Source organism: Bos indicus, chromosome 2 (genome assembly GCF_029378745.1).
Source record: "Bos indicus isolate NIAB-ARS_2022 breed Sahiwal x Tharparkar chromosome 2, NIAB-ARS_B.indTharparkar_mat_pri_1.0, whole genome shotgun sequence".
Classification (NCBI taxonomy): Eukaryota; Metazoa; Chordata; class Mammalia; order Artiodactyla; family Bovidae; genus Bos; species Bos indicus.
The window spans coordinates 126,510,921-126,534,751 of record NC_091761.1 but is presented as its reverse complement, the minus strand read 5'-3'; the positions used below and the strand labels follow the sequence as shown (position 1 = coordinate 126,534,751).

The 23,831-nt window shown below is 53.1% G+C and overlaps 1 protein-coding gene across 5 annotated transcripts in view; it reads right to left on the bottom strand.

Moving 5' to 3' along the window:
* Nucleotides 1–23,831, bottom strand: part of CRYBG2 (crystallin beta-gamma domain containing 2) — a 29,688-nt gene that overhangs the window by 4,233 nt on the left and 1,624 nt on the right. Inside the window, exons 2-17 of one of the 5 annotated variants that reach the window (XM_019980634.2) lie at nt 23,101–23,170; nt 20,701–21,455; nt 12,028–14,671; nt 11,629–11,676; nt 11,420–11,532; nt 11,110–11,239; nt 7,043–7,182; nt 6,139–6,265; nt 5,867–5,902; nt 5,383–5,519; nt 5,100–5,226; nt 4,705–4,844; nt 4,478–4,604; nt 4,186–4,218; nt 3,950–4,062; nt 775–904 (exon numbers count right to left, since the gene is read on the bottom strand). In XM_019980634.2, the coding sequence (XP_019836193.2) occupies nt 775–904; nt 3,950–4,062; nt 4,186–4,218; nt 4,478–4,604; nt 4,705–4,844; nt 5,100–5,226; nt 5,383–5,519; nt 5,867–5,902; nt 6,139–6,265; nt 7,043–7,182; nt 11,110–11,239; nt 11,420–11,532; nt 11,629–11,676; nt 12,028–14,671; nt 20,701–21,455; nt 23,101–23,170 (4,870 nt within the window). Of the gene's footprint in view, nt 1–774; nt 905–1,097; nt 1,189–3,949; nt 4,063–4,185; nt 4,219–4,477; nt 4,605–4,704; nt 4,845–5,099; nt 5,227–5,382; nt 5,520–5,866; nt 5,903–6,138; nt 6,266–7,042; nt 7,183–11,109; nt 11,240–11,419; nt 11,533–11,628; nt 11,677–12,027; nt 14,672–20,700; nt 23,053–23,100; nt 23,171–23,831 lie in introns of those variants that run through there. The other 4 variants (XM_019980649.2, XR_011562783.1, XM_019980641.2 and 1 more) reach the window with 4 other exon arrangements.

Sequence of the window (23,831 nt, the reverse complement as noted above, 5' to 3'; positions counted from 1 at the left end):
ACTCCAGAGCCAGGCTGCCTTGGGAGAACCTGGCCGATCACCAGCTGTGTGGCCTGCAGCAAGCTGCACGACCTCTCTGTGCCTCAGTTTTCACATGGGAAAAAGGGAGATAATAATTGTACGGCTCCTAGGATTGCGGTGAGGATGGGATGTCCTGGAGCACGGGAAGCCTTTTAGCCCCGCCTGGAGCGTGGTAAAGTCAGGGCCAGCCCTTCTGCTTGTGCTGCTCCCGCTGGTCTCTTGTCTGCCACCAAGTCCTACAGACCCCAGGTCCTTAACAGGGCCAGTGTTGTTTCTCTCCACTTGTCCCTGGTCCAGGACATCATTATTTGTCCTGGTTCTCTGTAGCAGCACCCCACTGCCTTCCCCCGCCCACCCCTCTCTGCCCATGCAGCAGAGCCATCTTCCTGTTTCACTCTTCCCTGCCCAGAACCACCACCTCAGTGGTCACCCCTGCCCCCAGCCCACCCCGAGCGCCAGCCTCTCCTGGCCCTGGCCCACCCTGGTTTCAGGACACACCACTCTGCGCTGTAATCTTTCTGGGTTCCTTGAAGGCAGGGCTGTGTCTGATTTATTTCAGGGTCCCCAGGATCTATCTCAGCAGGGACTCAATAAATCCCTGGTAGGCTGACCTGGCTTTGAAGCACTGGGGTCAAGAGGCCCTGGGGTCATTCTGAGGAAGGCTGGATTTAAACCCAACAGCTCACTCAGCAGTGGGAAGAGGCAGGCTCACCTCTGCCTCAGGGGTGCCTGGAACTGGACAGGGGCACTCACCAGGGGCACCTTCCGGAGAGAGCCCAGGACGGTGGAGGCCAGGCAGCCCATGGCTGTAAGAGTAGGGAACTCGCCCTCAGACAGAATGTACTGCTCACCCTCAAAATTCTTCTCATCAAACAGGATCCAGCTGGGGAAGGAAGGGGAAGAATAGGGGGACATGAGTAGGTATTTGAGCCCACCCTGTCCTTGGCCTGCACGGCCCCCCTGAGATACAGCAGACTGAATGCAACCTTGATGGGGATCCCCCAGGCCAGGGGAGGCCAAGGATGACCAGGCACTGCAGCAGCACGAACTGTTAAGAAAGAACTGAATGGACTCACACTGCCCTTCAGGAGAAATCTGGCAGTCACGCCAAACGCCATGCACAATTACTCAGCAAGCCTATTTCTCAGAATCTGTTCCAAGGACACCCTTCGAGAAACAACACATACACAAGGCTAGTGATTACACATTGTTTGCAGTGGCAGAGTGGCAGCAGCCAAATGTCCATCAATTGGGGATTGGTTGAATAAAGCACGAATCTGGAGTATAACACAGCAGTCAACAAGGATGAGGAAGAGCTTTCAAAGGGATATAAAGTGACCTTCAAACAGTCTAAAAAAACAAGATGCATAACAGTGTTGATAATATGTTTCCTGTTTAAAAAATTGAGATAAAATTCACATACCATAAAATTCACTTTTTTAAAGTACACAATTCAGTAGTCTTTAGTATATTTATTAGGTTGCAATATGCTTCCTATTGTGAAAGAAAATGGAGAAGGAGGAAAACAAAATATATTTGGTTTCTACAGGTATATGCAAATTTATATATAGTGTATATTTGCTTATATCTTAAAAAAAAACAACGAATGAATGAAAAAACATTTTAAAAAATGAGGGTGGGAGAGGAAAAAGTAGTGTGAACAAAGCTGTAACTTGTTTTTTAAGTCTTAACTTTGGAACTCTTATGGACTGAATGTGTATCTCCCCGGAATTCATAGGCTGAAGCCCTCACCTCCAATGTGATGGCCTTTGGGAGGTAATTAGGTTTAGATGAGGTCATAAAGGTGGAGCCCTTATCATGGGATTAGTGCTTTATAAGAAAAGAAAGAGGGGAATTCCCTGGCAGTCCAATGGTTAGGACTCCAAGCTTTCATTGCCAAGGGCCTGGGTTCAACCTTGATTGGGAAACTAAGAGCCCACCAGAGGAAGAGATCCCTGGGGACATAGCAAGAAGGCAGCCATCTGCCAGCCAAGAAGAGAGCCCTCACCAGGGGACCAAATCAACCAACACCATGATCTTGGGGTTCCCAGCCTCCAGATCTGTGAGAAAACAAATTCCTGTTGTTAAACTACCCAGGGTACTGTGTTACTAGCTCAAGCTAAGATAGGAACACAATCAATATTTTCAGTAACTAAAAACTAGGATTAAATAAAAATGAGAAGTATTCCTAAAATTAAAATAAACAATGTAAATGAACCTAATTGTATATCAGGTTGGTGGCATAACCACACAGAAAAAAGTAAACAACACAATATTTTGAACATAACATACCTAATGGGATGTAGATGAATATACTGAGGACAAAAAGAACAACAGAGAAACCTCAAACAGCATTCACTGGGTTTTACTGTTAGAAGCAGTATTATTAGTAGTAGTATCAGTATTAGAATTTTGAAACACATAGCATGCAAATTTTGGTCTTGAAAGAGCATTATCCATTAAAAGCAACCAGGATTCATTGGGAAGTGACTCCAGGTTAGAGGCAAAAAATATATACAAAATGATCCAGGAACATCTTATTGTACCAGAAAAACAGGAAGTTATTAAAACAAACAAACAAACAAACAAACAACTATTGGGGTCATATCAAAAGTACCCAGGAAAGGGACTTCCCTGATGGTTCAGTGATTAAGAATCTACCTTCCAATGCAAGAGACTCGGGTTAAAGCCCTGGTGCGGGAACTAAAATCCCTCATGCTTTGGGGCAGCCCACCTGCCACAATTAGAAAGAAACCCTGGCGGTGCAACAAAGACCCAATGCAGTAAAAAATAAACGTATAAATTTTTTCAAAGTACCCAGGAAGCAATCTGGAGGGGCTTCCATTTGCCAAAGGTGAAGTAATTTGAGTACACAAAAGAGTAGTGACTCCAGAGGACTGGAGCCTTTCATATACATAAAAACCCATGAGTCCATAACAATACTTAAAAAAAAAATCTTCATCGGTCAGCTTTGGCGGTTGCTAGGGCACTGATTCAAAAATTATTCTGAAAATTGATAAAAAGAAAGGGGCAAACACTGACTCTTGGGAAAGGATCAAACTGCCTTTTTTGCAGAAAGTATTTCAGGTAAATAAATAGTTAAAAAGGGAACGTTCTTCTTTATAGAAGTATTCCAGCTAGTATACGTAGAATGAATAACAAAACTTAGAAAATCATTTTGTAACCTCTAAAGGAATAGAGTCCAGGCAATTATCATCAATGGATACTGCTGCTGCTGCTGCTAAGTCGCTTCAGTTGTGTCTGACTCTGTGTGACCCCATAGATGGCAGCCCACCAGGCTCCCCCGTCCCTGGGATTCTCTAGGCAAGAATACTGGAGTGGGTTGCCATTTCCTTCTCCAATGCATGAAAGTGAAAAGTGAAAGTGAAGGCACTCAGTCGTGTCCCACTCTTCGAGACCCCATGGACTGCAGCCTACCAGGCCCCTCCGTCCATGGGATTTTCCAGGCAAGAGTAATGGAGTGGGGTGCCATTGCCTTCTCTGGGACTGGGTATTAGGTAATAATAAATTACTGCTCATTTTATTATATGTGATAATAACTTGAGGCCGTGTGTCCTTTCTTGTTAGAGATATATATTGAATTATTTACCTGTGAAATTTTATGTTGGGTTGGAGATTTAAAATATTCTACCGAAAAAAAAAAAAAAAAGGCAGAGAGGTGAATAAAACAAAACTGAAGTTCTTTATACTGTCTACAATGTTTACATTTGCTATTAAAACTTTATTTTGCTTTTTTTCTTTTAAGATTGAATGATTCTCGGGGCAGAAGAGCTAATCCCAAGGAAGCCAAAGGAAGGAAGTCATTTGAAAGAAAGACCTTCTAACTACAGCCTCGATTTCCAAGCTGAGCTAAGCGCTTCAGGGCAGGTGCCCACAGGCCCACGTCTCCCCTTTCCCACGTCCTCACCTGCCGCCGTGGACTCGGCAAGACTGGGGCTGGAAGGAGGTGGGCAGAGAGCTCTGGTCATCTTCAAAAGAGATGTGGTCACCCAGGAAGTCGGGGCCGGAGAAAAGCTGAATCTGGCAGCAGAGACGGGAAGAGATGAGAGTGAAGGAGGGTGATGGAGTTAGGGGGAGAGAATGGGGAAGAGAGGGAGAGATTTTAAATGAGGGTGAGACAGAGGCCCTCCACCACCTCCTTACCTTTGAGATAAAGTGCAGATTGTGCTCCCCGACCTGAAGAAAGGGACCAAAGTTTTGAGATTCAACAAGAGTACTAGCCCCTAGCCTCAACGCCTCCAGTGTCAATATTCCTGATCCTTTCCGCAGTTCACGCTTAGTCCAGGGTCTGTGTTGACTCCGCCCACTTTCAGGAGACCCCGCCCCCAGGAGCTCCAGGCCTGCTCCTTCTAGTCCCACCTGCACTGAAGTGGGCACAGCCCAGACCCCAGACCCCTCCCCACCAAGAGGCCCGGCTCCTGCAGCCGCCACGCACCTGCAGGACGGGCTGCAGCGAGGCGAGGGCGCTGTTGCCCGAGCCCCAGTCGTCGCAGTTGCGGTACACGCCCTTCTCCAGCACGTACTGCTCCCCGGAGAAGCCCACCTCCTGATACGCCACCCACCTGCAGGAAGGGCGGGGTGCGGGTCAGTGGGGCGGAGCCGAAGCCTCTGCTGGAGCCGCCCCCGGCCCGCCCAGCTACCCGGAGGCCCCTAGTCACTCACACGCCGCTGAGAACGTGGATCGCCTGCGTTCTGGGGCCGTGTCCCGCCAGCTCCACGTCTGGCAGTGCCTCGCTCACCTCCACGCCCGGCCCCTCGAAGTCCATGGCCTCAAACAGCACCACGGCCGGGTCCCCGAAGTCCTGGGCCCGAGTGACAGTCAGATTGCTCCCGGCTCACGGACGGACAGAAGGAAACCCCTGGGAGTATCCAGACCCCTAGGACGCATCCCACTAAAGGACTTTGGGGTGAGGTGATCAGGTGGGCTGGGGAAGGGCAGCAGGAGGGAGAGAGGCTAGACTCCAGGAAGACTTCCTCTACTCTGGAGAACAAGGAGAGTAGGCACAAATTTTCTCAACAGAGGGTACCAGCTGAATGTCCCAATTGCTCTTGCTTACCGTTCGGATGACCCGCAGGGAGGTTAACACCTCGTTATAGCCTCCCCAACGTGACCAATCAGTGTATTCTCCCTCTTCCAGCAGATACTGGTGACCCCGGAAACCCTCCTTCTCGTAGCCCACCCAGCTGAGCAGGGGGAGACAGACAAACAGGGAGTCACAGGAAGCCCTCGGGATTGTGAAATAGCTGCCCCCACCCCCAGGCAGCCCAGGTCACTCCCCACCCTGGAGGGTAGAGGCCACTGGGGAGGATGAGGTAGAAGGAAGGGTCCTGAGTCCTCACCAGCCCCCGAGAACTCGCAGGGACCCCACAGACGCCAAGTTGGGGCTCTGGCTATCCTCTGGCTGCTGCAGGTTGTAGATGTCTCTGTTCACTTCCCAGCTCCGGCCCTGAAACCCTGGGGCCTCATACACCACAGCCTGTGGGGGAAGGGGTGGTGTGGGGTTGGACCAAACCCACCCAGCCATCCCTGGATGACTCTTGCCAGCATCAGCCCAGAGCTAAGCCCTCCCAGTTCCTCACTTGAGCCCCATGCCCTCACCTGACTCCTTTCTCTTCTCTGACCTGTGACCTGGTCCTTCCACATCAAAAGTGGGTTCCCAGTGAATCAGTCAGGTTCCACCATCACCACCACCACCTGCCCCAAGACCCAGCCTCTGGCCCCAGCACCCTCCTCTCCATCTTCTAGTCCAGGCCATGATGCATACACACGCATACACACCCCCTACCCAAAGGCCCTGTTTGACCCTGAAGCCTAGGCTCTTACCTTGGGCTCCCCTGGCCTCTCCACACTTGGGCAGCCCTGCAGAGAAGACAGAGTGAGACCCCAGCCCAGAGGTGGGGAGAGACAGACTGGGGCTGGTGACCTTGGGTTGACTTGTTCCTGAGACCCTTAAAAATGGCCAATCCCATGTCCTCCCCCCTTCCCTTAGAATCAAATCCTCCCTCTCCTCGACTCCTATTCCCAGTAGGAGTTCCCAGGCCCTGCCTCTTCTGCCAGACTGCAGGGCAAGGCTACTGGGCCCACCTACCCCTTACCAATCTCATGGGCTTCAGGGAGCCCATGCTGGGGTCTGATGCTCCCCAGGCCTCTGAGGTGGGATACTCTCCAGGCTCCAGAATACAGGGAGTATCTTCAAAGAAGGGTTTGGGGTATAGAAGCCACCTGGAGGAAGGCAGAGAAGTAGCTGCACCCTAGACTCCCAGGAATACAGAGTAGTGGATGGGGTGGAAGGTGCAGAGGGAAGGATTGAGTTTTGGGGGAGAGGCCCTGATCAAGGGAACTCTGGAGAACATTTCAGGCCCCCACCATCTCCTGTAGCAGCCAGTCCATTGATCTCTCTTCTGACCTGACCCTAATTGCACACAGAGGCTGAGAGTTCTTTCTAACACCCATACCTGCTTAAAATTCCCCATTAGCCTCATGATACAGCCCAGCTGCACAAAGAGGCCTTCCTCCTGGGCCTCCCATCTCCCCAGTTGTGCTGCTTTCTCTGGCCAGACTGAACTTTCAAAGCTTAGATCTCTCACCTCTGGGCCTTTGTAGGTTCCAGTATACTCTCCCCCACCCCCACCATTCATTCAATTAACAGATATTCAGGGCCATCTACCCCATGCCAGGTCCTGCTTCAGGCATCAGGGACACAGTAGTGAACAAAACGTATGAAGTCCCTGCCTTCACGGAGCCAGTTCATCCCAGCTGAGGAGTCTCCTCCTCCAGGAAGGCTTCTCTGACCTGGGCTGGTTTGGCGCTGTTCTTTGCTCCTGCAGCCCCATGCTCCTCCATCCTGGAATTCCGGATTGCTACTGTGTGCTTCCTTCCTGGCCCCACCAGTACGCTGAGCACATCTCGCAGGCAGGAACCATGTCCTGTCACCTCTGTGTCCCCAGCACCCAGCGGAGTGAGTGTTAAATGAAGGGCTTCCAGAAAGCCCAGACTCACAGTCCTGCAGAAACAGTGGCAGATGCCATTTGCAGGGGCCTCTCCAGGCCCTGGGGGTCCTCCAAGGCCTCAGTCAGCTTCACTTGCTCCCCTTTGAGGCCCTCCTCAGAGTACAGACTGATCTCTGGGGTAATGTAATCCTGCAGAAGGAGAAGCGTGGGAAAATGAAGTGTAAAACAGCACCTTGGACCTCCCTGGAAGAGGGAGTCATAATGGCCCCAATGACCACGATGGTGTGGTCACTCAGCTAGAGCTAGACATCCTGGAGTGTGAAGTCGAGTGGACCTTAGGAAGTATTACCACGAACAAAGCTAGTGGAGCCGATGGAATGCCAGCTGAACTATTTCAAATCCTAAAAGATGATGCTGTTAAAGTGCTGCACTCAATATGCCAGCAAATTTGGAAAACTCAGAAGTGGCCACAGGACTGAAAAAGGTTAGTTTTCATTCCAATCCCAAAGAAGGACAATGCCAAAGAATGTTCAAATTACTGTACAATTGCACTCACTTTCGCATGCTAGCAAGATTATGCTCAAAATCCTTCAAGCTAGGCTTCAGCAATATGTGAACCAAGAACTTCCAGATGTACAAGCTGTATTTAGAAAAGGCAGAGGAACAATAGATCAAATTGCCAACATTCGTTGGTCATAGAGAAAGCAAGGAAATTCCAGGAAAGCATCTACTTCTGCTTCATTGACTATGCTAAAACCTTTGTGTGAATCACAACAAACTTTGGAAAATTCTTGAAGAGATGGGACCAGACCACCTGCCTTCTGAGAAATCTGTATGCAGGTCAAGAAGCAACAGTTAGAACCAGACAGGGAACAACTAACTGACTCAAAATTGGGAAAGGAGTGTGACAAGGCTGTGTACTGTCATCCTGCTTGTTTAACTTAAATGCAGAGTACATCATGCAAAATGCCAGGCTGGATGAATCACAGGCTGGAATCAAGATTGCTGGGAGAAATATCAATAACCTCATCTATGCAGATGATACCACTCTAATGGCAGAAAGTGAAGAGGAACTAAAGAGCCTCTTATAAGGGTGAAAGAGGAGAGTGAAAAAGCTGGCTTAAAACTCAACATTCAGAAAACTAAGATCATGGCATCCAGTCCCATCACTTCATGGCAAATAGAGGGAGAAAAGTGGAAGTAGTGACAGACTTTATTTTCTTGGGCTCCCAAATCACTGCGAATGGTGACTGCAGCCGTGAAATTGAAAGACGTTTGCTCCTTGGAAGGAAAGCTATGACAAACCTAGACAGTGTATTAAAAAGTAGAGATATCACTTTGCTTGACAAAAGTCCATAGAGTCAAAGCTATGGTTTTTCCAGAGTCACGTATGGATGTGAGAATTGGACAATAAAGGAGACTGAGTGCCAAAGAATTGATGCTTTTGAATTGCGGTGCTGGAGAAGACTCTTGAGAGTCCCTTGGACGGCAAGGAAATCCAACCACTCATTCCTAAAGGAAATAAACCCTGAATATTCATTGGAGGACTAATGCTGAAGCTGAAGCTCCAATACTCTGGCCACCTGATGTGAAGAGCCAACTCATTGGAAAAGACCCTGATGCTGGGAAGGTTGAGGGCAGGGGGAGAAGGGACAACAGAGGATGAGATTGTTGGATGACATCACCAACTCGATGGACATGAGTTTGAGCAAACTGTGAGAGATAGGGAAAGACAGGGAAGCCTGGCATGCTGCAGTCCATGGGGTCACAAAGAGTCGGACATGACTTAGCAACTGAACAACAACAGCCAGTGGTTAAGGCTCCGTTGCCAATTCAGGGGAGCATGGGTTCAATCCCTGGTCAGGAAACTAAGATCCCATATGCCGTGTGGCATAGTCAAAAGATAAAAACAAAAACAAAACCACCCATCACCCTTCAGAGACTACCCCCGTCCACACCTGCCTCCCTAAGTCTGTTCAGCTGGGGCTGCCAGGGGCTTCTCCCCAGAAGCCAGAAACAACTGGGGTGTTCTCTGCAATGTCAGCCAGGTAAGCCTGAGTCCAAAGCCCTCGCTGGTCCCTCGCTGGCCCTTTGGGACCTAAGACCAAAGTTCTCAGCAGGAGCCTGCCAAGTACCATGCCCTTTGCCCTGCCTCTGGGAGCCTCATTTCCAGCCTGGTGGAGGGATGGGCAGGATGGACAGCCATTTCCGGAGATCTGAATTTGATCCTTCTTCATATACAATTCCAATTCTATACCAATTTCTACCCCTTCCTAAACTGGAAGGACTGATGCTGAAGCTGAAACTCCACTACTTTGGCCACCTGATGCAAAGAACTGACTCACTGGAAAAGACCCTGATGCTGGGAAAGATTGAAGGCAGGAGGAGAAGGGGATGACAGAGGATGAGATGGTTGGATGGCATCACCGACTCTATGGACATGAGTTTGAGTAAACTCTGGGAGTTGGTGATGGACAGGGAGGCCTGGCATGCTGCAGTCCATGGGGTCACAAAGAGTCAGACACAACTGAGTGACTGAACTGAACTGAAACTGGCCTCCACCTGCACTGCATCTCAGGAAGCTACAGGTCCTTTCCACATTTCTGGGTGCTTCTTCTTCATCAGGATCATTTTTATTCACTCACTTCTTCATCAAATGTTTATGAAACAGGGACTTCTCTGGTCATCCAGTGGCTAAGATGCTGAGCTCCCAATACAGGGGGCCCAGGTTTGATCCCTGGTCAGAGAACTAGACCCCAGATGCTGCAACTAAGACCCAGCATAGCTGAATAAGTAAATAAATAAGTATTTTTTAAATGTTTATGAAACATCTACTGAGTGTAAGACATATGCTAAGGTCCTGTCCTACCCCTTCTCATTCGGTCTTCCCAGCGGGAAGTGTTAACGGCGTTCACAGACTAGGAAAGTCAGACCCAGTGAGGTTAAGTGGGCTGCCTGAAGGCACCCAGCCTGTAAGTGGCAGGGGCCAAGAACAGAGCAGTGCAATTTTTGTTCACTGTTGCAACCCAGCACGTCCCAGTGCCTGGAGCACACTAGGCACCGAATCAATGCTGACTGAATAAAAGGAACCCAAGTCCACCGGACTTCAAAGCCCTTGGCTCTCTTTTGTACCTCATTACCTCCCACATGAAGATGAATTTATGGTGAGAAGCTCACAATAAATTGTCTACAAACACCTCTGTGTTTCTGGAGAGGCTTTGAAAATTCTCGTCCCCTCTTTTGCATGGCCAGGCCACTGCCCTAGTTAACATAAGATTCTCTTCCTCTCTTACCAGGAGTATTGCAACAGCTCTGGACTCAAGGGTTATTTTGTCCTTCCATTAAAAAAGAAGAAGAAGAAGAAAAAAATCCCAAAACGTCTGTTAGGCCCTGATTTTAGATTTCTGCTTTCTCTTCTGGGTCTCTCTGGTGTCCAAGATGGTTTTGTCAGCTTAATTTTAGTGATTTGTAAATTTGTGTTCTGACCATGGTACTTCCCCTCCTTAGCGACATGAAACTGTAATACTGGCTGTGCCCTTTCCGACCACGTCCTGTTGTTTAGTCCCTTTGGTCGTGTCCGACTCTTTACGACTCCATGGACTATAGCTGGCCATGTTCCTGTCTATGGGATTTCCCAGGCAAGAACACTGGAGTGGGTTGCGACTTCCTTCTCTAAGGGATCTTCCTGACCCAGGGACCAAACCCCTGTCTCCTGCATTGGCAGGCAGATTCTTTAGCACTGAGCTACCAGGGAAACATCTGTGTGTGCGTGCATCTATACGCGGCACCTCAACTCTGGCTGTGGGCCTGAACGCCTGGGCCCTGGGTGGGTGGTGAGTGCCCACAGCCACCCCCACCCATTTCTGTTGCTCTAATTCCATCCTTCCCCAAGCTCCAGCTGGAGCTAGTGCAAGCCAGGCTGAGCATCCCCCAGAATCCCTTTCTTCTCCAATTGGCTCCACGGTCAGGACTCTATACAGGTATAAACCCTCTTCAGGCTCCAATCCTGTGATCTCTCCCAGAAATCCCAGCTCTAGGTGTCTCTGTCTTCCTCCTCAAGGCCTGGGACTTAGGGTAGATGAGGCAACATCTGGTCCCCCACACCCAGCCACTCACCCGGACGACCCTCCTCAGGGAGCCGATGCCTTGGCTACTCCATGCTGATCCTGGGGCTCCAAGTTCCATATCCCCTTGAGGCAGGACCAGCTTCTGGCCCTGGAATCCTGGCTGTTCGTGCAGCACCCAGCTGTGGGCACAGAGACCTAGGGTCATTGAATGGAGTTGGGTGGGGAGGATGTCCCTGCAAGGCAGGGTCTCTGGGTAGCTATGGCGGGGGGGCGGGGCTTCTGCCCTCAGTGGGCACTTCTCACTGTCCTCACATCCCCAGGGTTCACACGCCAGAGCCCACCGGGAGCTCCGCACTCACCAGCCTCGGACCACCCGTACGGAGGCCACACGGGCCCAGCCGGAAGCATCATCAGCATCTTCCCAGACCTCCCTGCGGCTGCCTTGGCAGCCAGGCTCTGAGAAGAGGATAATCTGCAAGAAGGCCCAGAGGGGTCCTTAGGGCCCGTCCCCGGAACCTCCGCCTCCTGCTCTCTCACCCATTTGCCCCCCAACCCCAGCGCCCCCTACCTTTCCAGGTCTCGTGTTCAGCTTGCCCTGGGTCTTCAGTGCTGGGCTCTGGAATGGAGAGCCGTGATACGTCTTTATGGGGTTGCCTCCTTATTGCCACTCTCAACCTGCAGCTCCGTGAATCCCATATCCTCCCTGCAGACCTCCACCCCGCAAAGAGCTGGCCCACAGAGAATGCTACACTTGCTCCCAGCCCCCGGGGGCTTCATCACTCTGTCCCCGGAACTGCCCCCTTCCCCAGCTTCTGAGATTTTATCAAGCCCTTCGGAATCCGCAGTGCAAACAGCTTGCTGCTTGGATCGGGAGACTGCCTCCCAGGATCCCGGTCCTCACAGGATCCAAACCCTGGCCTAGATGAGGCCAGGCCCTCGTCCGTTGCCCGCCCAAGGCCTCACTCACCCACCCCTCCGGGGGCCGGGCACGTGCCGGCTTTTCTGGAGGTGGCCTTTCACTGTAGAGCAGGGGCAGCTGTCCTGGACCCTTCTTGAGCCCCGGTGCCCTGTGGGGCTGCAGAGCGGATAGTTTTGTGCCCAGTGGTTCCGAGGTGGGGGCCTCCTTCAGGGCAGGCACCAGACCCCCAAAGAGGAGGCTGCCTCCAAGACGGGAAGTGGGCCGGCTGCCTGCCTGCCACTCTGGCCCAGGTTCTGGGTGGGGGCCCTTGGCACCTGCTACATGCTTCTTCATCATCTCCAGAGGAGAGCAAGAGACCTGGGTGGGCCGGGCAGGGGAGGGGTCCCTGGGGGGGCCTAGCCTGGCTCTCTCCTGCCTGCGCTGGAGCTTTTCATCGTCGCTCAGGTAGGGGTTCTCTGGCTCTTCTTCCTCCTCCTCCTGTGCCTTCTCCTCCTTCTTTACTTCCAGGGCTGGCACCTCCTGGGGGCTGGGTCCCAGCACACATGGCCCAGGCTGGTCCTCCTCGATGGCAGGCAGGGTGGCGTACATGGCCAGGTAGGAGGAGCGGGGGGCTCGAGGTAGCCGGTGAGTGCGCAGGATCTCAGGAGGCTCCATGCTCCGCAGGGTATCCAGGAAAATCTCCAGGTCAGCAGTCAGGGCCACCTCCTCCTCCTCCCTCGATGGCTCCAGGAATGTCTTGTCCTTGGTGGCTTCAGGGACAAGCTGGGACTCCTGGCTGGTCTCTGCTCCCATCATCACCGGGGCTGGGGGACCTCCTGGACCAGAGGATACCTTGCCCACTGAGGAGGAGGGGGCGATGAGAGTGGCTGGGGCCTGGACAGCTACTTTCTGGGTGGAAGATGGGACATTAGAAGCATCAGGGTCCTGGACAACTTCTTTTTGGGTGGGAGATGAGACGATGCTTTCTTCAGACCCCTGGACAACCTTTTCCTGTTTGGGGGATGGGACGGCAGGAATTGTCAGGCCTTGAGCAGCCTCTTCCTTGGGGAGGGGAGGGACCGGGCTGCCTGCTGTACTCCAGACGACCTCTTTCTGGCTGATCAGGCTGACTTCTGGGCCCTGGGCAACGTTGGTTGGTTTGGGGCCTGAGGCAGCAGGAGCACTCAGACCCTGCACTACCTCTTTTTGGTTGGGAGATGAGTCAGCAGGAACTCCAGGGCCCTGTACTATCTCTTTCTGGGTAAGGGAGACAACAGGGACTTTTTCAGAGTCCTGAACAACCTTATTCTTTGGGGAGGATGGAGCAGAAAGACCTCCCGGGCTGGTGATGGCCTTCCATCTCATAGAGGATGGAGCAAGAGATTGTCCAGGGACTATCACAACCTCAGTCTTCACCATAGGAAGGACGGTGGCCGCAGGGGGATCTGAAAGCCCTTCTCTTTTGATGGAGGGCAGGGCCTGGGGTCCCTGGGGCTTGAGAGTGAGCTGGGCCCGAGCCTGAGTAGGTGCTTCAGGTTGCTCTGGGGGTTGAACTAGGTCCAGGGAGAGGGTTCGGGTCTGGAGTCTGGGAGAGGAAGGTACTGGGGTGTGGCCCTGAGAGGTCTGGAGAGGGGACTGGGTGGGGCTGGCGGGTCTCTGCACCCTTGGGACCTCATGGACCCCGGCACCCAGGGTTCTGTCCTGTTCCTGGTCTGGGTGGGCTGCAGGGACCTCCTGGCTCGGAGTGGGGTGAGCTTCCTCCAGGAAGCCCGCAGGGCCCGGGGCAGATCTGTCCTTCGGCTCTGCTGTCCTCGTCTCAGGCAGCTGCCTCAGGGCTGACCCTTCTGTGCTGCCCAGATCTGGACTCCTTGGCACAGCAGCCAGGGGCCTGGGAAGCCGGCTGGTGGGGGCGGTCCGCTCAGTGGGCACAAGGCTACTTAGCAGCTCCAGGGCCTGACTGCGACTGGGGGAGCCCTCGGCCCGCGGGTTCACCACCACTGCCCGCACCGCGCGGGCAGCATTGCGGCCCCTTGGCAGGGCCTCGCCCACGAGCGCGGGCCCCACGGAGTTGATCACGGTGCTGTTCACCCGGCGGTCCACGTGCCCTCCCACCATCACGGTGGTCCGCACAGTGCGTGTCACCCGCCGCTCCTCCAGGCTCCTGGAGCTCCCGCTGGTGAAACTCACACCCGGGTGGGGGCTCGGCTCCCGGGGCCCGTGCGCTGGCACCGACAACTCAGTCCTGGCCGTGACTCCCGCGCTGGGCGGCTCGGTCCTGGGGGGCTGGGGGCTGCCGTCACCCTGCTCCGCAGCCTCCTTCAGTCTTCCCACTGGCCTTTTCTCCTTGAGGGGTAATGTGTACTTCTTGGAAAAGATGGGCCCGTGGCTCTGGAAGCTCTTGGAGCCAGCCCCGTCCCGGGGGCCCTGGTGGTTCACGGTCTCTTCCTCCCGGACAGCAAAGCCATTGACTTCCTCTCGACGATGGCTGGACTCAGACGTCTCCTCGGACGGGGCTTCCGACTGGGCCCCTGACACCAGGGACACCTTGTGGAAACGGTGTTTGACCTCGTCCTGGGCAGGGGGCCGCTGCCGCCATGTCAGCGTGGTGCTCACCACTCGGGCCTTGGCCTCAGCCGGAGGCCCGCTGGCCTCCTCCATGTTGGGCCCTGGCAAGGCGTCCTGAGGTGTCCTTGGCTCGCTGTGGTCCAGCTCGCTGCAGAGGGTGCCAGAAAGAAAAAAGATGGGGTCAGGGGAGTGGTCAGGGTGGCTCCCTGCAGTGTAGAATAACTATCTCTGCAGAGGTCAGGCTGAGTAACCTCAGGTCGGTCATTTGAATTTCAGGGCCTTTGTTTCTTCATCAGTAAAACGGGCACGATGCCCTCAGAGCTCCCACCCCTCTCCCTACTTTCAGGCGTTCTCCTATGCCACAGCCCTTCAAGGGGTGAAGCTGAGGCCTAAGCCTAGAAGGAGAGAGAGGAAGAAAAGAGACAGGCATGTGGATCCGACTCACTGGTCTGTGGACAGGGCTGTGACTGCCCAAGGAGCCCTGGGGCTAGTCCTCTAGGAGCTAAAAACTAGAAAACCGGAAAGCTGAAAACTAGACAAGCAATGTTCTGACCCTGTTTCCAATCGTGATGAAGGAAGGTGAGGAAAGACAGCTTTGGCCTCAAGCAAAGCTGGGTTCCCCCTATCACTGTCACTCATCAGCAAGATGACCTTGAGCAGCCACTTTCCCCCAGCAAGTTTCAGGGCCCCTGGCCAGAAAACTGGAATAACAAGAGTATGCACTTCACAGGGTTATTGTCAGAATCCAGTATGAGAGAAAGAATAAAAACTCACTTTATAAACTAAAATGCTGGCTCCTAAGTTTCCCCATAAAGAATAAATTATTCACTATGGCAAACAGTATGGAGTTTTCTTAAAAAACTAAAAAGTGAGGTACCATATCATCCAGCAATCCCACTCTTGGATAGATATTCAGAAAAGATGCAAACTCTAATTCAAAAAGATACATACACTTAAATGTTCATAGCAGCATTCTTTATAATAGTCGAGACATGGAAGCAACTAAAGTGTCCATCAATAGATGACTGGTTTAAGAAAATGTGGTGTATAAACACAGTGGACTATTATTCAGCCATAAAAAAGAATGAGATATTGCCATTTGCAAAAATAGGGATGGACCTAGGGAGTACCATGGGGTCGAGAAGGGTCGGACACGACTGAGCGACTTCACTTTCCCTTTTCACTTTCATGCATTGGAGAAGGAAATGGCAACCCACTCCAGTGTTCTTGCCTGGAGAATCCCAGGGATGGGGGAGCCTGGTGGGCTGCCATCTATGGGGTCGCACAGAGTCGGACACGACTGAAGCGACTTAGCAGCAGCAGCAGCATACTTAGTGAAGTAAATCAGAGAAAGACAAACATAATATGATATCACTTACATGTAGAAACTAAACAATGATACAAATGAATCTATGCATGGGAATTCCCTAGTGGTCCAGCGGTTAGGACTTGGCGCTCGCGCTGCGGAGGGTGCAGGTTCAATCCCCGGTCAGAACTAAGATCCCGCAAGCCACACAACACAGCCCAGAAAAATCTATGGGCAAAATAGAAACAGCCTCCCAGACACTGAAAACAAGCTTGTGGTTACCACAGGGGAGGGGGAGGCATAAACTAGGAGTATGAGATTAGCAGATACAAACCACTGTTTATAAAACAGATAAGCAGCAAGGATCTACTAGATTGCACAGGGATCTATATTCAATATCTTGTAATAACCTATAATGGAAGATAATACATAGTTGATCACTTTGCTATATATTAGTACTTGACACTAACACAATATCGTAAATCAAGTATACTTCAACTTTTTAAGACAGAATAAATTATTTATAAATTATGAACACACATTCCCCTTCTGCAGATGTGGGTGGGGGAAAAGACTCAGAGAGGTTAGGAAATTTGCCCAGAGTCACACAGTAGCAGAGACAAGGGTTGAATCTAACCCTAAGTGGTGAACCACCACATCAAACTCCCTAATGTATCTGGTAAACTAAGACTCTGTGTTTTGGGGGGTTTACTTTTAAAGGAGGCACAGCAGTCCTGGAGGGGGCCAGGCAGTCCCCACTCTGACTTCCAGGCTACTCTAGTAGGGCAATCCTATTCTCAGGCCTCAAGAATGCAAGAGATCAGCCTCAGTACCGGCCTGTCTGCAGCTCCCCCTCTGTGTGAGGCAGCCCCCAGACCATCACAGGGGCCCTTAAGGCCGGAAATGGACCCATGCCCCCAACTGCCCTCCCCCTTTCTCCAGTTCCCTCCCTCCTGAGAGGCTGATGGAACCCGGAACTTTGACCCTGTCTTGTGGCCCCAGAAGTGACTCAGGTTTTATGAGGGACAGAGCTGAATGGGGCTCAGGCCCAGGGAAGCCTGACCTGACTCGGGGACCACTGGTGCCTGTGACAGCATGTGGCCTGGTCCAGGATGGGCTCTGAGTGGCCCCAGGAAAGTCTTGTGTATGAGGGAGGCGAGGGGCTGGGAGGGATGCCCAATTCTTTCCCCAGGCCAGAATTCCTGACAGCCACACTCAGACACCTGAGGGTCTGGACTGTAGCCCTTCCCTAAGGCCCACCCCTCTCCTCTGTCTTCACTAAGGAGCTGTTTTTCTTCCAACAGAATCTCTGTCCTCCTGGCTGGTACTAATGATAACAACTACCATTCGCTGAGATTCACCGTCCGTGATGGCACTGACAGGAGCGGGCAAAGACTGGGTTCTAAGTCATGTATTCATTCCTTCACTCATTCATTCACTGTTCATCGTGTTAGGTGATGTGCTAGGTTCTGGTTGCATGCGTGCGTGCTCAGTCATTTCAGTCGTGTCCCACTCTTTGTGGGACCCTGTGGACTGCAGCCCACCAGGCTCCTCTGTCTATGGAATTATCCGGGCAAGAGTACTGGAGTGAGTTGCCATTTCCTCCTCCAGGGGATCTTTCTGACCCAGGGATGAAACCCGCGCCTCTGCATCTCCTGAATTGCAGGTGGATTCTTTACCGTTGAGCCCCTGGGGAAGCCCCAGGTTCTGGTTAGATTCATCCAAAGCCAATTTCTCTTGAAAATGGTATTCCGGGAGTTCAGGGGTCAAAGAATTAGACATAAAAACAGGAACCACATTCAGAAGGCCTCCATAGGCTTTGGCAAAGCCACAGGAGAGCCTCAGAGGAGGAAGCCTTTGGTAATCGTATCAGATATATCTGTGACCTCCCAATAATCAGAACTCTATGCCTCTCTGAACCCAGCCCCCAGACAACACCCCTGATAGTCATTCTACAAGCATGTGGTCATTTGTTTCTGCCTGCATACCTCTAGGCACAGGGAGGTCGCAATTTAACAGCTGACCTGTCCCATCCCTGAATAGTCATGATGGCTAGAATGTTCTTCACACTATGCAGGAATCTGCCTGCCTATAGATCCCCTGACCCTGTTTTGTCCTTCCTCTGAAGACACATCTCAAAACCCCAGGAGGCCTCTCCTAGGCCAGCAGAAATGCCCATTTCCGGAGCCCTCTCTTCCTCAAGGCCCTGGACCAGCCGGGTCACCTGTGACTTCCAGATCAGCTGTGTGGGGCTGGGAAAGGGAGGGGCTGCAGGGGGTGGGGGGAGTGTGGGAAAGAACCTTGTCTAACTCAACAAGGCCTGCATTCTCCCCGCTTACCTGTGAGTCACCCCCAAACTAGGCCAAACCAGCCCACAGGCCCACAAGCACATGCTGCGTCACACATGGGCACACACCAACACACAGGGCACAGAATCACACAGGCACACACACACACAGACACTTACCCCCGGCATGCACAGTCAGAACCACAGTCAGACACAGGTCCGCAGGGACACAGCAGACACACAGGTCACGCAGACGCAGGAACCCACAGGCACAACGACACATGCACACACATTCACGGCACACACACACTTAGTCAGGTCACAGTCTCCAGCCCTTCTCCCCTTGAACTCAACCCTCACTGGGACAGACACGCACACCCGGATACACACACGTCTTACATATTCGGCCCCGATTGCGTCGTGCCTCCCCCCCCATATTTGCCAGTCCTGGCCCAGGGAACCCTGCCCCAGAAAGGGAGCACAGAGAAGAAATGACACCCCTGGAGCTCCACTTCCTTCCCCTCTGAGCCCTTGCCTCCTGCGAATCTGTCATTATCCACCCGTGCCCAGAATAGTCAGGGAGTGGCAAACGGAGTCCCCCAGCCAAACCTGCTGCTCCTTCCTTTCCCCTCGCCAAGGCCTGCCTCCTTCACCCACCCTCTCTCTCTCTGTCCCCTTCTCCCACCCCCAACCCTTCAGGGTCTGCTTTAGACCCTGCATTAGCTCATCTGTTTTGAACTGACTCTTCTAGGATCATTGTAAGCTTTCTCAAGGTAGAGTTCTGCCTACCATGATGGAAAATTGATGTTGGTTAAAAAGAAAGAAATAGTTGTTCAGTGAAGAGAAAAGAAAAAAAAAATAGGAGGAGGGTGCATAATCAGGGATTCTTATTCAACCTTCCCCACTGAGCAGGTCTCTGAGCCAGCCTGGGTCGCACACGTCCCTCTTCTTTGTCACAGGATCATTATCCTGACTCCAGACCAGAGGCTTGGGCATCCTTGGTGTTGCCTCCGCTGCCACAGTGCTTCCAAATCTGGGTCCCCGCACAGACAGTAGTAGACTTCATCCCCACGTGGTCACAAAGAAATCACAGGTCACAGAAAGCTCTGTACAGCAACCACGCTCAGCACCTCCCCCCCCCCCCCATCATCTGCACGGGGCCCCTGAGGCCTCCGTGAGAGGCAGGAGAGAGAGGTGCTTGGAACACAGATCCAGGTGTGCATGCTCAGTTGCTTCAGTCGTGTCTGTCTCTTTATAACCCCATAGACTGTAGCCCACCAGTCTCTGCTGTCCATGGGATTTCCCAGGCAAGAACCCTAGAGTGGTTGCCATTCCCTTCTCCAGGGGATCTTCCCAACCCAAGGATCGAACCCAAGTCTCCTGCATTGCAGGCGGAGTTTTTTAACCACTAGCCACTGGGGAAGCCCTAGAACACAGGTTCTTGCCCCTTCACTTTCTGGTTGACTTAGAGCAGGTGATGAAACCTGTCTGAACCTTAGTTTCCCGTCTGTCACTGGGGTGAGAGGGTGGAGAACAGGATTAGTCCTACTTCATGGGGCTGCTGTGAGGATTAAATAGAATTACGCTCAGAAAAGGAGCCATAGGTGACAACCACCACCATCATTAGTAGGAGCTTCTCAGAACGCTGTCTGAGGCCTGGTGTGCCCATCCAAGTGGTTCTAGAGAGGTCTCAAGTTCACCCTGTTGTCAGTGAGTTTTACAGGACCCATCCTCCTTTCTCTGAGCCCACCAGGCAGATTCAGGAGAGTCATTTCAACACAAATTTAAAACTGAGGCTTAAAAAAAAAAAGACAAACCAAGGCTTAGCAATGTTATGTGGCAGCCTGGATGGGAGGGGAGTCTGGGGAGAATGGATACATGTATATGTATGGCTGAGTCCCTTTGCTGTCCACCTGAAATTATTACAACGTTGTTAATTGGCTATACTGTGATACAAAATAAAAAGGTTAAAAAAAAAACCCAGGGCTTGGGAACCTCAGCGCCTGTTCACCAACACAGGGCCAGGTGGGGTAATTATTGCTGCGACTGAAGCGTTATTAATAAGCATCCGGGCTGTTTTGGTTGCCCCACTCTCTAGAGTTCAAAGTATCTTCCTGTAACCTCCTCCTCCTCCTCCTTCATCTCCAGTGACCAAATCAACTTGACGACTCAAGGCCCAGAGAAGTTAAGCAACTCACCCCAGGACATCCAGCACCGCCTGAGAGTTCTCACCTCAGGCTGAGAAAGTGGTCTCCAGAACAGAACGAGGGGCTGGGGAAGGTGTTGCTGAGGATAAGGTGACCCTCCCCATCCTCTCTGCGACAGGATATCCCCCTCCCCAGGTGGACGGAGGAGGAGAGCAGAACTGGGTCCCCAGAGGTAGCCTGCGGGCAAGCACGAGGTTGGGGGGCAGGCAACGGAGGGCAGAGATGGGAAGGGGAAGGGATGGCAGAGTCAGCCTATGCCCGGGAGAACCGAATGAATGGTTTAGAGAAGTCCGGAGAGAGATAGAGACCCAGGAAGGGGCAGCCAGGTCAGTTTCCTCCTCCCCCACCGCCCCACGTGGGGGGTGAAATCTACTCACCGTCTGTGCGGGGACCCAGGCGTCCGGCCGGCCCGGAGCTCCTGCTGCTGGACCGTGCTCCCCTGATGTGGTGGGGCTCGGAGCTGGGGTTCCTGAGGCGGGTCAGCTAGGCACCCTGTGATGGGGCGGGGCCCCTGAGGAGGCTCCTGCCAGCCCCTGGATTCCTCAGGGCCGCAGGGGTGGGGAGCTGGTTGGGCCGGTTTGGGCTCTTCAGTCTCCTCCCCAGGTGCTTGCTCACGCCCCTGCAGGCTGACAGTGATGCGGTAGTAGCGGGTCCTCCTGGCAGAGGGACGCTCACGTAGGGTCTGGGCTGGCTCTGGCAGGGTTGGCTCTGGCAGGGCCGGCCCTGAGGTGGTAGGCTCGCCCTTTGCCCCCTCTGCCCTGGGGCAGGACGCTGGGTGGGGCAGCACGTCTTCCAGGTTGCTGGGTGCCTTGGGCCACAGAGGAAACCCCCGGGCTGAGTGTGGGGGTTGCTGGCAGGTGTGGCCCGGAGGTCCTTGTTCCAAACATCCAGGCACCGGCGGTGGGCCTGAGGGACCCCTGGCTCCAGCAGGCTCTCCCGAGGTCACCGCTGGTGCCAGGCTCTCCGGCCCCATGGAGGCATGGTTGGCCAGGTCAGAGGCACTGCCTACAGCAGGCCTCTGGAGGCGCCCCAGAGGCTCCACGGGCCCCACTGAGCTGTGTCGTCGCTTCCAAAGCCAGGAGCCAAGGCTCCCTGCACGAAGGTCCAACTCTGAGTGGCTCTGGGCTTGGGCCTGAGGGAAAGCAGAAGCAGAGACCCAGTGACAGCCTCTCTGGCCTGCCCCCTGGGTACCCCACGACAGCCCTGGCTGCCCTCCTTGGCACCGGAGAAGCTGAGCAGAGCTCTGACACCAAGCGGAGTTGCCCTCCGGAGAGGCTGCCAGGGCCACAAGAGCTGGACAAAGAGGAAGAGCTCTGGAAAGTTCCTTCGGCATTTATCTCACCCCTTCCCACTCTACATACGAGGAAAGGGAGGCTGAGAGATACGCCAACATGACCAAGGTCGCACAGTGAGGGTTCCTGACTCTCAGGCCAACTGCTGGTTTCCCAGGAGTCCACTGGCTTCTGGCCTTTGCTACCAGCTGCCCTGGGGATTAGGGCCTGTGTGGGCATGCCTGCCACAACGCCCCTGGCTTCTGCCCACTCCAGGCTTCCAGAGCCTGCAGCCGCCTCTACAATACCCTCCCAGGCTGAGTGTTCCAAACACACCTGAAGGAGGTATCGGGTGTAGAGATGTTCTTGGGACAAGAGGAAGCCAGGGAAGAGGGTTCCCCTAAAAGTGGGACAACCCTGACTTCTGTCTGCTGTCTTCCCCTGGGGCCCAGCCTAGCTGTCGGGGTGAAGGGAGAGGGTTCAGGACCACAGACCCAAATAGACACTGCCCCCCAAATGCCAGTCTTCAGGGATGGATTTGTGTCCTTGGCAACAGAGGAGCCAAATCTGGGGTCAAATTTCTCCTTAGCAGGGGCCCTTAATCCCAAATACCTTATTTTACGCATCTGTGAAATAGATGCAGCCTCTCACTCCCCAGGGGCTGAAAATCTCAAGAAACAGGAAGGTTGGATGATTATTCTGGGAGTCTGGAGCAAGGCAACCTGGGCTTGATTCTCAGCACTGTTACTTTCTAGCTGCAATATGTCTTGCATGTTAGTTTCCCCATGTGTTAAATGGGCATGATAATAATAGTATCTGCTTCCTGGGAGTGCTGAGAATATTGTATAAGATAATCCATGCAGGGTACCCAGCAGTACTCAGTTAAATGCTAGTAATCACTGATGATGTTCAGGATCACAGAAAGACACATGGCTGCTTGAGCCATCTCTAGAGGAAGCCCTCTGCTCCTCCAGGGGATGGAGGGTGGGGAACCTTCTCTCTATGCAATCCATGGCTCAGGTCCCCACTGAGGATGGGGGAACTGTGGCCAGAAGGTTAAGTCACTGGCCCAGTGTCACCCTTGGGGGCCATGCCAGGAAGTGGGGAAAGGGAGTCAAAGATGGAGAAGGTCAAGTTAAAGGAAGGAGTGTGGAAAATGGGGTCCTGAGAACAGGTACTGCCCCTACATGCCTCCTCCAGGGGCCCAGACATTAGGAAGCTGTTTCCTAAACATCTGGGCCCCATGCTGGATGTCCTACATCTGATACCTTATTACTCACAACAGTCCTAAGAGGCATGATTGTCCCCATTTTCCGGATGGGGAAGCTGAGGTTCAGAAGTGAGGAGTCATATGCCCAGGGTCACACAGTGAATCCCTGGCAGAGAAGGGAGGAGAGAACTGCAGTTGCCTAACTTGTAAGTCAGGGTTCTCAGGGCCGGCCCAGCCCCTCCCAAGAGCTTCTGCTCCCCTCCCCTCCCCTCCCCAACCCTAGGATTCTCTCCTACCTTGAGGCTGACTTTGCTGGTGCTGCCCTGGCCCTGGGCCAGGTCAGGGCAGCTCTGGCCACCCCAGGGCCTGGGAAGGAAGCACAGGGGAGGGAGTGAAGTAGGCTCCTCATCTCCTGCCCCACACTGGACCTGATGGCCCTCGTCTCTAAGGGCCCCCACAGGCAAGATGAGCACCTGAAGTCTTGGGGGGCAGGGGAGGTCTATGCACAGCCTCCTCTCTGCCCCCTCCCCCACTTGTCCACGCCAGCCCCAGAGAAAGAGAGACAGGGCTGGGCCTGGAACAAAATGGGGACTAGGCCTATATCAGGACCAGAATACAGAAAAAGGACAGCACCCTAATAATTCAAAAGCTTGCCATTTGCTGAGGCCCACCCTATGCCAGGTTTAGCACCAGGCATTACACCTCCATAGTCCCCTTTAAGCCTCACAAGAATCCTAAAGTGTAGATGGCAGTGTCCTCAGTTTTCAGATAAGGAAACTGAGGTCCAGATGGTAAAGTCACACAGCTGGTGGAGTTAAGACTCTAGGATGGTCTCACTCCAAAGCCTGGCTGGACATCACCCCTCTAACAGGGGCAAGAAGAGGAAGGGCCTTGGCTGCCAGCTCCGTGCACTCTGCCCGCTACTCCAGGCAATCAGCAGGGGCCAGGGTCCTGTCCCTCCGTGCCAGAGTCCCATTCCCACGGCCAGTGAGAACCAAGTCCAAGTACGCACATGGGAAGTATCATC